Source organism: Geotrypetes seraphini, chromosome 6 (assembly GCF_902459505.1).
Source record: "Geotrypetes seraphini chromosome 6, aGeoSer1.1, whole genome shotgun sequence".
Lineage (NCBI taxonomy): Eukaryota > Metazoa > Chordata > Amphibia > Gymnophiona > Dermophiidae > Geotrypetes > Geotrypetes seraphini.
The window spans coordinates 158,553,334-158,567,813 of record NC_047089.1 but is presented as its reverse complement, the minus strand read 5'-3'; the positions used below and the strand labels follow the sequence as shown (position 1 = coordinate 158,567,813).

At 39.4% G+C, this 14,480-nt stretch overlaps 1 protein-coding gene across 3 annotated transcripts in view; it reads left to right on the top strand.

Annotated features, from left to right (window-relative positions):
* The window catches only part of TFDP1 (transcription factor Dp-1), a 270,147-nt gene that overhangs the window by 236,908 nt on the left and 18,759 nt on the right, over positions 1-14,480 (top strand). For all 3 annotated transcript variants that reach the window (XM_033948712.1, XM_033948710.1, XM_033948711.1), the window contains exon 8: positions 13,689-13,757. In XM_033948712.1, the coding sequence (XP_033804603.1) occupies positions 13,689-13,757 (69 nt within the window). The remainder of the gene's footprint in view (positions 1-13,688; positions 13,758-14,480) is intronic.

The following is a 14,480-nucleotide window of genomic DNA, read 5'->3' as shown; positions in this document are numbered from 1 at the left end:
GATAGACTGGAGTCTTGGGAACTCAAAATGCGCTAGGGAAACAGAATTCCTGGAGGCTACACAAGATTGCTTCATGGAGCAGCTTGTTAGAGAACTGACGAGAGGAAATGCCACTTTGGATCTAATCCTAAATGGGTTAATGGGACCTGCAAAGGAAGTGGAAGTAGTGGGACCGTTGGGAAACAGTGACCATAACATGATCAAGTTCAAGGTTGAAGCAGGAATACCAAAAGGAAAGAGAACCATGGCAACAACTTTCAACTTCAGAAAAGGAAACTATGAAGCAATGAGGAAAATGGTAAGGAAGAAACTTAGGAACACTTCCAAGAAATGGAGGATGGTAGAACATGCCTGGTCTTTTTTCAAGGACACGGTGAGCGAGGCGCAAAATCTGTACATCCCCAGATTCAGAAAGGGGAGCAAAAAGAGTCGAATAAAGGACCCGATATGGATGACTAAAATAGTGAAGGAAACGATAAGTAATAAGAAAAATTCATTCAGGAGATGGAAAAAGGACAAAACTGAAGGGAACTGGATAGAGCACAGGAAGTATCAAAAACAATGTCACCGTGTGGTTCGAAAAGTCAAAAGAGAGTATGAAGAGAGGTTAGCCAGGGAGGCTCGAAATTTCAAACCGTTCTTCAGATATGTTAAAGGGAAACAGCCAGCTAGGGAGGAGGTGGGACCGCTGAATGATGGAGTCAGGAAGGGAGTAGTGAAGGAGGAGAAAGAAGTCGCGGAAAGACTGAACATGTTCTTTTCGTCTGTATTTACGAACGAAGACACAACCAACATACCGGAACCTGAGCAATTCTTCAATGGAAATCAAGCAGAAAAATTAACATTCATGGAAGTGAGCCTTGAAGATGTGCGCAGGCAGATAGATAAACTAAAAATTGACAAATCTCCAGGTCCGGACGGAATCCATCCAAAGGTTCTGAAGGAACTAAAGGAGGAGATAGCAGAACTACTGCAGCAAATATGCAACCTATCCCTGAAAACAGGCGTGAACCCGGAGGATTGGAAGACGGCCAACATCACGCCCATCTTTAAAAAGGGATCAAGAGGTGACCCGGGAAACTACAGACCGGTGAGTCTGACCTCGGTTCCGGGAAAAATGGCAGAAGCACTGATAAAAGAAAACATCGATGATCACTTGGAAAGAAACAAACTTTTGATAACCAGCCAACATGGGGGAGATCGTGCCTAACCAACTTACTACACTTCTTCGAAGGAATTAACAAACAGATGGACAGAGGTGACCCCATAGACATCATATACCTTAATTTCCAAAAAGCCTTTGACAAGGTGCCTCATGAACGATTACTCCGGAAACTGAAGAACCATGGGGTGGACGGAGACGTACATAGATGGATCAGAAACTGGTTGGCAGGTAGGAAACAAAGGGTAGAGTTGAAGGGCCACTACTCTGACTGGAGGAGGGTCACGAGTGGTGTTCCGCAGGGCTCGGTGCTCGGGCCACTGTTATTTAATATATTCATAAATGATCTAGAAACAGGGACGAAGTGTGAGATAATAAAATTTGCAGATGACACCAAACTATTTAGGGGAGCTCGGACTAAAGAGGACTGTGAGGAATTGCAAAGAGACTTGAACAAACTAGGGGAATGGGCGACAAAATGGCAAATGAATTTCAACGTTGAGAAATGTAAAGTATTGCATGTGGGAAGCAGAAACCCGAGGTACAACTATACGATGGGAGGGATGTTATTGAATGAGAGTACCCAAGAGAGGGACTTGGGTATAATGGTGGACAGGTCAATGAAGCCGACGGCACAGTGCGCAGCAGCTGCTAAGAGAGCGAATAGAATTATAGGTATAATCAAGAAGGGTATTACAACCAGGACAAAAGAAGTTATCCTGTCGCTGTATTGGGCGATGGTGCGCCCACACCTGGAATACTGCGTCCAGTTTTGGTCGCCATACCTTAAGAAGGATATGGCGTTACTCGAGAGAGTTCAGAGAAGAGCGACACATCTGATAAAAGGGATAGAAAACCTTTCATACGCTGAGAGATTGGAGAAACTGGGTCTCTTTTCCCTGGAGAAGAGGAGACTTAGAGGGGATATGATAGAGACTTATAAGATCATGAGGGGCATAGAGAGAGTAGAGAAGGACAGATTCTTCAAACTTTCAAAAAATAAAAACAAGAGGGCATTCGGAAAAGTTGAAAGGGGACAGATTCAATACAAATGCCAGGAAGTTCTTCTTTACCCAACATGTGGTGGACACTTGGAATGCGCTTCCAGAGGACGTTATAGGGCAGAATACAGTACTGGGATTTAAGAGAGGATTGGACATTTTCCTGATGGGTATAAATAGAGGATTACTACTCAGGTCCTGGACCTGTTGGGCCGCCGTGTGAGCGGACTGCTGGGCAAGATGGACCTCAGGTCTGACCCAGCAGAGGCATTGCTTATGTTCTTATGTTCCATTGATCACTAACCTCTGTCGCCTTCCACTCAACCAGTTACGGAGTCTGTTGCAGGGGAAAACACCCTCTAGGGTTTCAGGACTAAGCTGGACAAGTTCCTGCTAAACTGGGATGTACGTAGGTGAGGCTGGACTCATTTAGAGCACTGGTCTTTGACTTGGGGGCCGCTGCATGAGCGGACTACTGGGCAGGATGGACCACTGGTCTGACCCAGCAGCGGAAATTCTTATGCTCTTATTTTCTTATGACCCAGCCTATCACTTTGGGGCCCATCCCGAGGGCACTCAGTTTATTTATTAGATGTCTGTGTGGAACACTGTCAAAGATTTTGCTAAAATCTAAATATACCACATCTAGCGCAATCCCTCTTATCCAATTCTCTGGTCACCCAGTCAAAGAAATTGATCAGATTTGTCTGACAAGACCTTCCTCTAGTGAATCCGTGTTGCCTCTGGTCCTGTAATCCACCAGATTCCAGAAACTTCACCATTCTCTGTTTTAAAAGCGTTTCCATTAATTTGTTTACCACAGAGATCAGACTTACTGGCCTGTAATTCCCTACTTCTTCCTTCCACTTTTGTGTAGAGGGACCACATTTGCCCTGTTTCAGTCCTCTGGTGCCACTCCTGACTCTAGAGAAGCATTGAAAAGATCAGTCAGCGGAGTTGAATGTGCAAGCGGATTTCCTCAGTTGCAATGCACTGGATCCGGGAGAATGGGAGCTCTCAGAGTAAGTGTTTCAGCTAATTATGCTTTGCTGGGGTCATACTCATTGATTTGATAGTGACCAGGCTCAATTTCAAAGTGGGTTCCTTCTTCAGCCTTTGGAACCCGGCAGTCTTTGTCCGAGTGGTTCAGTGATTAACGCTACAGCCTCAGCACCCTGAGGTTGTGGGTTAAAACCCACATTGCTGCTTGTGACCATCTGAGGACATTAAGACCAGTCCTAACCCAGACCAGTTTTGGGACAGTAGCATGTTCAGTCCTAATACCATACCTGGACTACTGTAACTTCTTATTTTGTGGCATTACAGAAAAATAACTCAAGCAACTACAACTAATACAAAACACCACTCAAAATGAATTGGTATGAAAGGGCATGTCCGCTATTAGAACAGCTGCACTGGCTGCCGATGAAAAAGTGATCCAATTTAAGATAGCCTTCATAGTTTACAAAGTGATCTATGGAGAAAACTCGAATGGACTAACTTCTGATATCAAAGTCCCACACAACTACTTCAATTCATGAGCATCGCAGTGCTTCAAATTATCCTTCCCATCACATCAACAAGTTCGACAAAAGATGTTTAAGGCCACCTTTGGATACCAAGGACCCCTTGTCTGGAACAAACTGCTAACATATCTAAGACAGCCCACCACTTACCTTGACTTCAGGAAAAAACTAAAGACATATCTTTTCTCTCTATAGCCAACCTCTTATCCCTCACCTCTTCCCTTTAAGATCTGATTCAAAAATGTAACTTCAAGAACTTGATATAGTTCTTATTATCAACTGCATAGATTCCTTGTAGAGAATTGCGAGATATAAAATACTGTATTGTATTGTTTGAATGGAGATTTGTTCCACAGTAGCATGCCGATGTCTGCACCAACATGAGCAGCCAACATTCACCTCTTCGCTTCAATGACTCATGCTGCCCCCACAGTTACCGTGTCGGGTCATCGAAAGATTCCATTCATCCACTCACATTATGCTTTACCCACAGCAGCCCGTGAACAGTTCACATTAGAACTGCCATACTGGGACAGACCAAAGGTCCAGCAAGCCCAGCATCTTGTTTCCATCAGTAGTCACCCCAGGCTCCAAGTACCTAGCTAGATCCCAAGTAGTACAACAGATTTTATGCTGCTTATCCTAGGAATAAGCAGTGGGTTTCCCCAAGCCATCTCAATAATGGCCTATGGACTTCTCTTTTAAGAAATTATCCAAACATATTTTAAACCCTGTTAAGCCACCTGATTTCACCACATTCTCCGGCAACGAATTCTTGAGTAAGTACACGTTGTATGAAGAAATATTTTCTATGGTCTATTTTAAATCTACTACTTAGTAGCTTCATCTCATGTCCCCTAGTCCTAGTATTTTTGGAAAGAATAAACAAAGAAATTCACATCTACTCTTTCTACTCCACTCAGTATTTTATAGACCTCTTTCATATCGCCCTTAAGCCATTTCTGGCTTACCTCATAGGGAAGTCATCCCATCCCTTTTATCATTTTTATCGCCCTGCTCTGTACCTTTTCTATTTCCGCTTCAGAATTGCACACGGTATTTGAGGTATGGCTATACCATAGTGCGATAACAAGGGCATGATAACATTTTCATCTTTGTTTTCCTTGCCTGATAATTTTTAACATTCTATTTCTTTCTTAGCCACTGCACATTGAGCTGAGGATTTGAACGTATCCTCAACTATGTCACCTAGATCCTTTTCCTGGGCAGTTCCTCCTAAGGTGTAACCTTATACAACATAGCTATGCAAGGGCTGTTTAAAAAGTATCAGACCTTAATTTTTCTTGTGTAAACAAATAAAGCAAGAGAGGAGTGGTTTGGTATGTAGGCGACCCTAATTCGCATGCTTGAATTTTTTCCTGCCTACACAAGCTGTCAGTTGCCGACAAACCGCTGATGAGTGAGGAAGTGTAAGTGAGCGTTGTCTGATTTTCATTTTTGACAAAATGACAGAAAAGTTGAACAACGCTACTGTATTAAATTTTGTGTAAAGCTTTGCGTTTCCCAAGTGGAAACAATCCGTAAGATTCAACAGGCCTTCGGGGACGAAGCAATGGGCACCACACAGATAAAGGAGTGGTACAACCACTTCAGAGATGGCTGCACATCAAAGTGAAGCACGTTCTGGTAGGCCCTCAACATCCAGAAATGAGATTGTCGTTGACCAAGTGAGGACCCTAGTGATGCAGGATCATCGAATCACCAAGAGGTACTACCAAGAGGTTCTGCGTTGCCTTCATAATGCTGTGAGATGCAAATGGATGGACCTGTGGGCAGCAGGCAATTGGCAGCTCCATCATGACAATGCACCTGCTCATTCTTCATGTTTGATATGGAGTTTCCTAGCCAAACACAACACACCTGTGATTCCTCAGGCTCCCTACTCTCCCAACATGGCTCTGTGTGACTTCTGGCTTTTCCCCAAGCTGAAAATTCCCCTGAAAGGGACAAGATTTCAGTCAAGAGAAGATATCATGCAGAATGCGATGGACCAGTTGCAAGCAATCTCAAAAGAGGCATTCTAGCGCTGCTTCTGATAGTGGCAGAACCGTTGGAAGAAGTATGTAGAAGCCCAAGGGGACTACTTTGAAGGAGATTAGTATAAGATTGTTGTATCTGAATACGAGTAATTTTTATGAATAAAGGTCTGATACTTTTTGAACAGCCCTCATAGTTCGGGTTCCTCTTTCCCACGTGCATCACTTTGTACTTATTCCCACGTGCATCACTTTGTACCATCTGCCATTTTGATGCCCAGTCTCACAATGTCCTCTTGCAATTTTTTCACAATTCTCTTGTGATTTAACAACTTTGAACAGCTTTGTATTGTCAGCAAATTTAATTATCTCACTAGTTATTCCCATCTCTAGATCATTGATATGTTGAAAAGCAGCGATCTCATCACAGACCCCTGAGGAACCCCACTATTTACCCTTCTCCATTGAAAATATTGACCATTTAAACCTACTCTTTGTTTTGTCTTTCAATCAGTTCTTAATCCATAACAGGACATTACCTCCTTTCCCATGACTTTCCAAAATGCTTCCCTTGGCTCGGTAGCCAATGATCGTGCCTTTTGCAATGTCTGATAAATCACTCTTTTCCCCCCATGACAGCCATGATTGCTATATTGACAACTTACTGACATCACACCTTAAATACCTATGAAGTCTGTGTGTGTCGTGTGCATTTGTTTATTGGCTGTGCATCATAATAATGTGACTTGACCATGTTTGTATTTTACTTTCGTTTTAATTTTGATCTTTTCTGGCTTTTAAATTTTAATCTATAAACTGCTTAGTCTTTGAAGATGGTATAGTGCATATGCAAGTGTTTTGCAAGAGAAGCAAAACATTTGATTAAATTTTAACTTGATATACAAGCAATGTCTTGCAATACAAGTACATATAGTATACACCTCTCCCTCCATATTCGCTGTGATAGGGGATTAACAAACCCACGAATACAGAAAAACCATAAATAACTTTTTCATATGTTATGTGCTGTTTTCTATTAAAAACCATCGTGAATATGGTGAAATCACGAATAACATGGTGGTAGACCTGGCCTGTTCCTGAAGGAGAGGCAAAACATGGTGAAGAAAGTGCTGGGAATCAGCTATTTTCTCTGTAAATGCTTGGAATCAGCTATTTCTCTATGCAAGCTGACATAATTGGGGGGGAGGAGCCAGCAAGTTAAAAACCATAAATAATCGAAACCGCGAATACGAGGGAGAAGTGTACACACATCACAACTGAGCCAATGGTTCTTCTCTCTCTGATGCTGCAAGAGTGTAGTTAGTGACTGTTCTTTTTTTTTTAGTTCAATGGTTTTATTGAATATTATAGGAATTATAAACAGAAAGCAGTTCAAACATATAGATCATAATAAAAATCATGTATCAAATATTCGTATCTACAATCATTTGAATAAAACTAGATTAATGAGAAGGATCCAGAGTATCTGGAACTGCTTAGAAAAGGAATAGAAGAAGACAGAGAAGCAGGAGGGATAAGAGAAAGAGAGAGAAATATAAAGGAAGAGAAAAAGAATGAGAAATAGAGAGAGATATAGAGAGAGAAAGAGAGAGGCAGAAGTGTCTATAGAGCAGAACGAACATATGAATCTAGGAATGTCCAAGGTGATTTGTTTCGTGTCAAATTTGTGGAAGATCGAGAAAACAATTTCTTTTCATATGCATAAGATTCAAATTTATGGTACATACTCAAGGAGTTCCACCAAAAGGTGTAGTCTAGCAATGAGGATGATTTCCAGTTTTTCAGAATATGCATTAGAGCTGTCACGAACATGGTGTCAATGAGTTTAGGCGGGCAATTTGATTGTGCAAAACATGGGTGTTGAGAACGAAGAATTATAATATCCATGGAGATCACTTCTGAACATTTAGTGACAGATTTTATGGTATCCCAAATACGAAGCCAAAAGGAATGAACCATATTGCAGTGGAAAAGCATGTGATCGAGAGTTCCGGGTGCTTTCAGACAGTTCCAACAGGTAGAATCTTGTTGTAGATTCGCTTTCCACTTACGATATGGAGTCCATACTGCATTCCACATAACAAAGTACATTGATTGTGAAACTCTGGATGATAAAAGAGGACGATTTGTGGAAGACCAGAAGAGTTCCCAATCTATTTCAGAAAGCGTGGTTTTCAAAATAGAGTCCCAATGGTTCATAGATTGAGTTGAAAAAGTGAAGAAGTGATCTCTTAGTATACCATAAAAAAGAGATATTGCCTTACCCTTCAGTAAAGCCAGAGTAGACCAATGGCGAACAGTATGAATAGAGGTCATAAAATCAGGGCGTGTATGTATATTATCTAATATTCCAGTAAGCATAAGCCATTGTGATCGTACAGAGGATGGGAGTGAGTATGTGGAACGGAAAATATCAAAGGGGACAAAAGAATTAGAGGAGATCAATTGATGAACAAACCACACACCCGCCCGCTGCCACCTTTTCCATGAGAGGGATCTTCCATTGATCTGAATTTTAGAGTTATTCCAAAGGGACATGAGTGGGCCTTCATCAGCGTGAATTTCAGCCGCTGCATCTAATAGGCGTAAAGCATGCTGCGTTGCACATAATAAAGAATACCTTCTCAAGTGTCTAGGTATTGACACTGTAAGAAAGCACGAGACGTGTAGTGGTGTACATAAAAAGCGTTCCATTTCGAACCATGCTGGTTGATCTTGAGGGTTCGAGTCAACTATCCATTGAGCTCCATATTTGGCTAATGATGCAATGTAATAGTAGTAAAAATCTGGTAGATTTAGGCCGCCATTAATCTTAGAGGCCTTCAGCTTGGCGAGAGCAATACGAGGTTTTTTCTTGTTCCAAATAAATTCAGAAATTTTCATATTAAGCCAATGAAAGAATTTTTTTCTGGCATAAAAGGGGAAGCATAGAAAGAATGTAATTAATTTGTGGAGCCAGAGTCATTTTAATGGAGGCTATTCTACCCCACCAGGACAGATAAAGCGGAGACCAACGCGTTGTAGTATTTAAAATTAAATTTTTGATTTTGGCTATGTTAAGATCCTGAGCATGATCTGGATCTTTATGAATTAGGATTCCCAAATATTTCACAGCTCCTTGTGACCATGGAAAAGAGAAGTGAGCTAGATCTGAGAAGGAAATATGGTCATTGAGAGGAAAGATCTCCGACTTCTCCCAGTTGACAGAGTATCCCGAGAGACGAGAATATTGGGAAACTATGTGAATGAGATGGGGTAGAGAGAAAAGGGGATCTCTGAGAAAGAGGAGAACGTCATCGGCATAAGCTGCCAATTTAATGTCTCGATTGGATGAGGGAATACCTTTTATTAGGGAACACTGTCGGATAGCAGATAATAAAGGTTCCAATGCTAGATCAAATAATAATGGTGAAAGAGGACAGCCTTGACGGGTACCTCTGTAAAGGGAAAATCTATTAGAGAGAGAGTTATTAATCAGGATACGGGCCGTGGGTTGACGATATAATGTTTCTATCCAATTTGTGAAAAAGGAACCAAAGTTGTACCATTTCAGTACTCGGAATAAGAAAGGCCACTCCACTCGGTCAAAGGCCTTTTCAGCATCGATGGCCAGGCCAATCACAGGCTCCGACATTGTTTTAGTGTGAGCATTTATATGATGAAATAAACGTATATTATCTCCTATATATCTTTGTTTGATGAATCCTGTTTGATCTTTATGTACGAGGGTTGGGATCACTGTGTTAAGTCTTAGTGATAGAATTTTCGCCATGATTTTGTAATCCAAATTGAGGAGAGAGATAGGACGAAAATTTTTAACCATAGTAGCATCCCTATCTGGCTTGGGAATAACTACAATGGTGGCCTCAGTGAAGTTAAATTGTTTGTCCGGAGTGGAGTGGAGGAAATCATAATATGTTAGAAGTTGAGGTGCCAAGAGAGCTCGGAAACTTTTAAAAAACTCACCAGTAAAACCATCTGGTCCAGGGGCTTTCCCAGCGGGTAAGGAAGATATAGCAGTCTCAATCTCATTTGTAGTTATAGGAGCATCTAGTTTTGTTTTAATAGATTCCGATATAGTCGGATGATTTAAAGAAGCAAGAAAAGAATCTATGTCCGAATCAGGGGCCGAAGACTCAGAATGATATAGGGCAGTATAGAATTTTTCAAATTGGGAGGAAATCAACGGTCTGGTTCTTACTAATTGTCCTGATGGGTCTTGAATAGCTGAAATGTGTAAACGTTTTGATTTGGTTTTGAGATATCTAGCTAAAGGGCGACCCATGAGATTATCTCCCATATAGTGACCAGAAGTTGAAATAAAGATATCTCTTCGGGCCGTGCAAGAGACCAAAGTATTATATTCATATTTAAGGTTTTGAATACGTTGGAATAAGGATGGATCATGTAAATGAGTAGACATATGTTGTAATTCTAGGTTTTTAATAGAAATTTCCAATTCTTTTTCTTTTTGCATGGATTGTTTCTTTTTCCAGGAAGCAAGCTTAATCAATTCACCTCTGAGAGAAGCTTTGTAGGCTTCCCAGATGATAGAAGGACAAATTTCTGGATCTTTTGTATTAAATTCGAAGAATTCTGTAGTAAAGGATTTGATTTTGTCCACTATTATCTCATCTAAGAGTAAGGTATTGTTAAGTCGCCAAGAAGGAGATTCTTTGTGCGGAGCAGAAATAGATAAATGCAAAGAAATAGCTGCATGGTCTGTAAGAGATATTGGGTGTATGATAGCGTTTGTCACATCTTGAATGAGAGGAGAGGAAAGAAGAAAGAAATCAATCCTCGAGTAGGTGTTATGTGGCGGTGAAAAGTGGGAATATTCCCTACCTTTTGGATTTAATAAGCGCCATGGATCTACAAGGGAGAAGGCTTCTTTTAAAGCATGTAGAGCTGCAAAAGATTTGGATTTGGAGGGTCTGCAAGAGGATGATCTGTCTATGTAAGTATCTTGAATTTGATTGAAATCCCCGCCCAGTATCAGAGAACAAGAATCGTGTTCAACTAACGCCAGCTGAAGGTCTTTAAAAAAATCTGGGTGGTCCAAGACAGGAGCGTAAATATTAAGGAACACAAAATCTACAGAGTGCAACGCAGCATGTACTAGACACCATCTACCGTCAGAATCCGTTTTAATAGAGTGAACAACAGGGGATAGCTTGTCACTGAGAAGTATTGATATCCCATTTTTTTTTCTCTGAGTTGCAGGAGAATATAAATGAGTGGAATATCCCTTCAATTTAAATTTCAAGGAGGCAGTGGGCGGGAGGTGGGTCTCTTGTAAGTATATCACATCAGGATGTTTATTAGACACATAGTTGGCTATCTTTTTTCTTTTAATAGGATGGTTCAAACCATTCACATTAAAAGAAAGGATATGTAAGTCAGCCATAATCTATTATATGTGGTGTTAGAGCATAGCAGATATCACCTTTATAAGAAAAAAGTAAATGACATAACCAAAATATCAGACAGACACTTCTGCCAGAAGGTAGAAATAAAGAAAGCATAAGATAAAGAGCAAATAGACTAGCAGTGGCAGCATAATACAAGGTCAGAAAAAAGAAAGACCAAAATATCATGTATGGAAGAAAACAGTTTAAGAGTGCTCTTATGAGCACGGAGAGATAACTCATATGGAACAGCTAACATTATTTCACACTCACTCAATTTAAGAAACATGAAAGTGGTGTGCTTTTTCACACTAAGTAATAAATTGTACAGTCTTGTATTAACAAGCTATAATAGCAGAAAATCTTAACAGCAGAGAACATTAACAGCAGGAAACATATGCAAGCATAGACATCAGTAGCTCAACATGTTAGCGCATTTTCAGAGAGTCCAGGAATGCAGTCAGCTCATCAGGATCAGTGTAAGAAGTGGTGTGGTTATTGTAAGTAACTTTCATCCTGGCAGGATACATAAGACCGTATTTGGCTCCAATGTCTTTGAGCTCTTGCCGGTGAGAGAGAAAAGCCTTTCTCTTCAAGGCTGTGGTTTTAGCCAGATCTGGAACAATGAAAAATTTTTTTCCTTGATGTAGTAGCTGAGGTTTAGATTTTGCTGTTGTGAGGATCTGTAATGTGTGTTGAAATCTGAGGAGTTTAGCCACTATAGGCCTGGGAGAAGATGTATGTTTAGAGAGGTGAGACGGTACGCGGTGAGCACGCTCTATTTCCAATGGAGGTGAGAAGACAAGACCCAGGGTAGCAGGCAGGAAAGCAGTCAGAAAGGCAACCATATCAGAGCCCTCCGATGATTCAGGTATCCCAATAATTCTTAGGTTGGATCTTCTGCTGCGATTAGAAAGATCTTCATAGTCTCTTTGTAAAGGTTAGTGACTGTTCTAAACAAGCAAAGTCTTGCAATACGAGTATACAATACAGTATACATGTGTCACATCATCACAACTGAGCCAATGGTTCTCTCTCTGATGCTGCGGAAGTGTAGTGATGGTTCTAAATGAGCAAGGTCTTGCAATACAAGTACGTGTAGTATTTTCTATTAAAGTTTTTGGGTTGTGGAACAAATCGTCTGAGTTTCCATTATTTCCTATGGGGAAATTTGCTTTGATGTACGAGTGCTTTGGATTACAAGCATGCTTCCGGAACGAATTATGCTCGCAAACCAAGGTTTTACTGTATTTGATTTTAGTTGGACAACATGAGATTTATTTAGGATAGTCTCAGAGTATCTTTTTTTTTTTTTTTTTTTATAATTGTTGAAGATTTATTCTAAGTTACTGTAAAGTGTTTTGGAATATGTTTACTAATTGGATACTGGAAGGATACTGAAATGGAAATTTGATGATAAGTAAGTGATGTTAGCAAATTGTGCTATATGTAATTGTGTTTTTGATTGTATTATTTTGTGTAACCCATCTTAAATCTATTCTTATCTCCCCTCTTTTTTCAACCTTTCAAAGTCCTTTAGATCATTGTAGTCTTATTAGAATGTTTATTTTCTTATTTTTCTCATCTATTCTCTATTTTATTTCTTCATTACTCTACTAATTGTCATTTTTTCAGGTACTTTAGTTAGATTGTGAGCCTTCGGGACAGTAAAGGAATTTCTAAGTACCTATTTTACTTATAATTTTAATGCACCCTATTGTCTATTTTTCTGTAAACCGCTTAGAATCCTAACGGAGTTTAGCGGTATATAAGAAATAAATTACATTACATTAAATCTTGTGGGTACATAGTTTGATATGTGTGTCATTTTAAATTAATACTCAAATACTGGAAATAATCCTGTTCTATGTTAAAGCAACAATAGTAGCCAAATGCTTTAAGCTAATTGGCAGTTAAACCAAAGAAAATCTTGAAAATCATCTGCTTTAATTCTGAATTGAAGTGATATTAATGCAGTGTTCCTGTAAACTCTTCTTGTTCAATCATTAGTTAATAGGAGGCTAAATCTTAATAAATGAGAGAGGATGGGTGGTGGGGTCATACTGCTTGTCTGGGTCCAGGACAGGTATCGCAGATGTAAATATGGAAGTAAGAATAGCAAAGTTGTCACAAGGAAGAAAATTAAAAGTACAATAAATATTTTTTTATTTCAAGAAGGTGTAAATATAAAGTTGTAATGAAAAAGAGCAGACTTGGAGTAAGATCATTAAAAGCAGCAATATAATAAAGAAATAGAGATGTTTATAACCTAACCAGAAAGTGTCTGTGCAGTGAGTTTTCATTTTTGTTGCATAGGCACAGAAGTATTGTAAGCACTGATTTTAGGTTGATATCTAATTGAATTTCTCACAAATATATTCTGAGTGAAATATCCATCATGCAGTATAAGAAAGTTGAATTGCAAAATAATTAAAGTACTAGTTGAAGAGATTAATGTGTTGCAAATTGATATAAATGACAATAAAATGCTCTACATTGTCATTGCTTTGATGTCATAACAGTCACATAATTAAAAGAAGTAACTATTCAGTAAATAATTTTTCTTCTCTAAGGTGGAAAGACAAAGAAGACTTGAAAGAATAAAGCAAAAACAGTCTCAGCTACAGGAGCTTATTTTACAGGTAATTTAATAGCAGTGAAAATGGAAAGTAATCATGGTATGTAGGCACTATTTCCTATCTAAGACTAACAGCATGAATCAAAAATTATAGAACATTTTCCCCCATTCATTTTGCTGCAGCAGTCCTCCCAAGAAAATATCTTTTTTTATAAATTTGTTTTTCATTAAAAAATACTATTGCAATAATGCTTGAATATTTTGGAGAGATTTCTGCATGTGGAGGGAGGTCAGTGTAAAAAAAAAACCCAACTTTTCATTTAATAAAAGAATGCAGACTGGCACCACATTTCACAACACAACTGATTGTATGTTAGACAAATAACTCTGAAAATATTTGATAGTTTGCTTAATTATGAGAAGATTTTAACCACTGCTGTCAAAAGGGTTGTAGTTGAAGTGTTTCATCGCACACAGATGATATCACTGCTCAGTTCTTTTGGATCTTTCAAGAATTTTTAGGAATTTCCTGAATGTTCAAGCATGTTTAAAACTTGCGGTGTATACATGTGACAGAATTTTTTGTTGCAAGAACAGACATTTCCTCATAGTCCACAAGTTTAGAAAGCCATATTAGTTTATTTAGAGGGATTTCTCTTGAAGGTCACTGGCTCAGGCTTTCTGGTCCCATATTTTATTTTTTGATTTAACAGAGGGTTGGTTGTAATTAAAGATTGTCATTAAAGCTAAACATCTATACACAGAAGTACTACATAAGCTGAGCCCT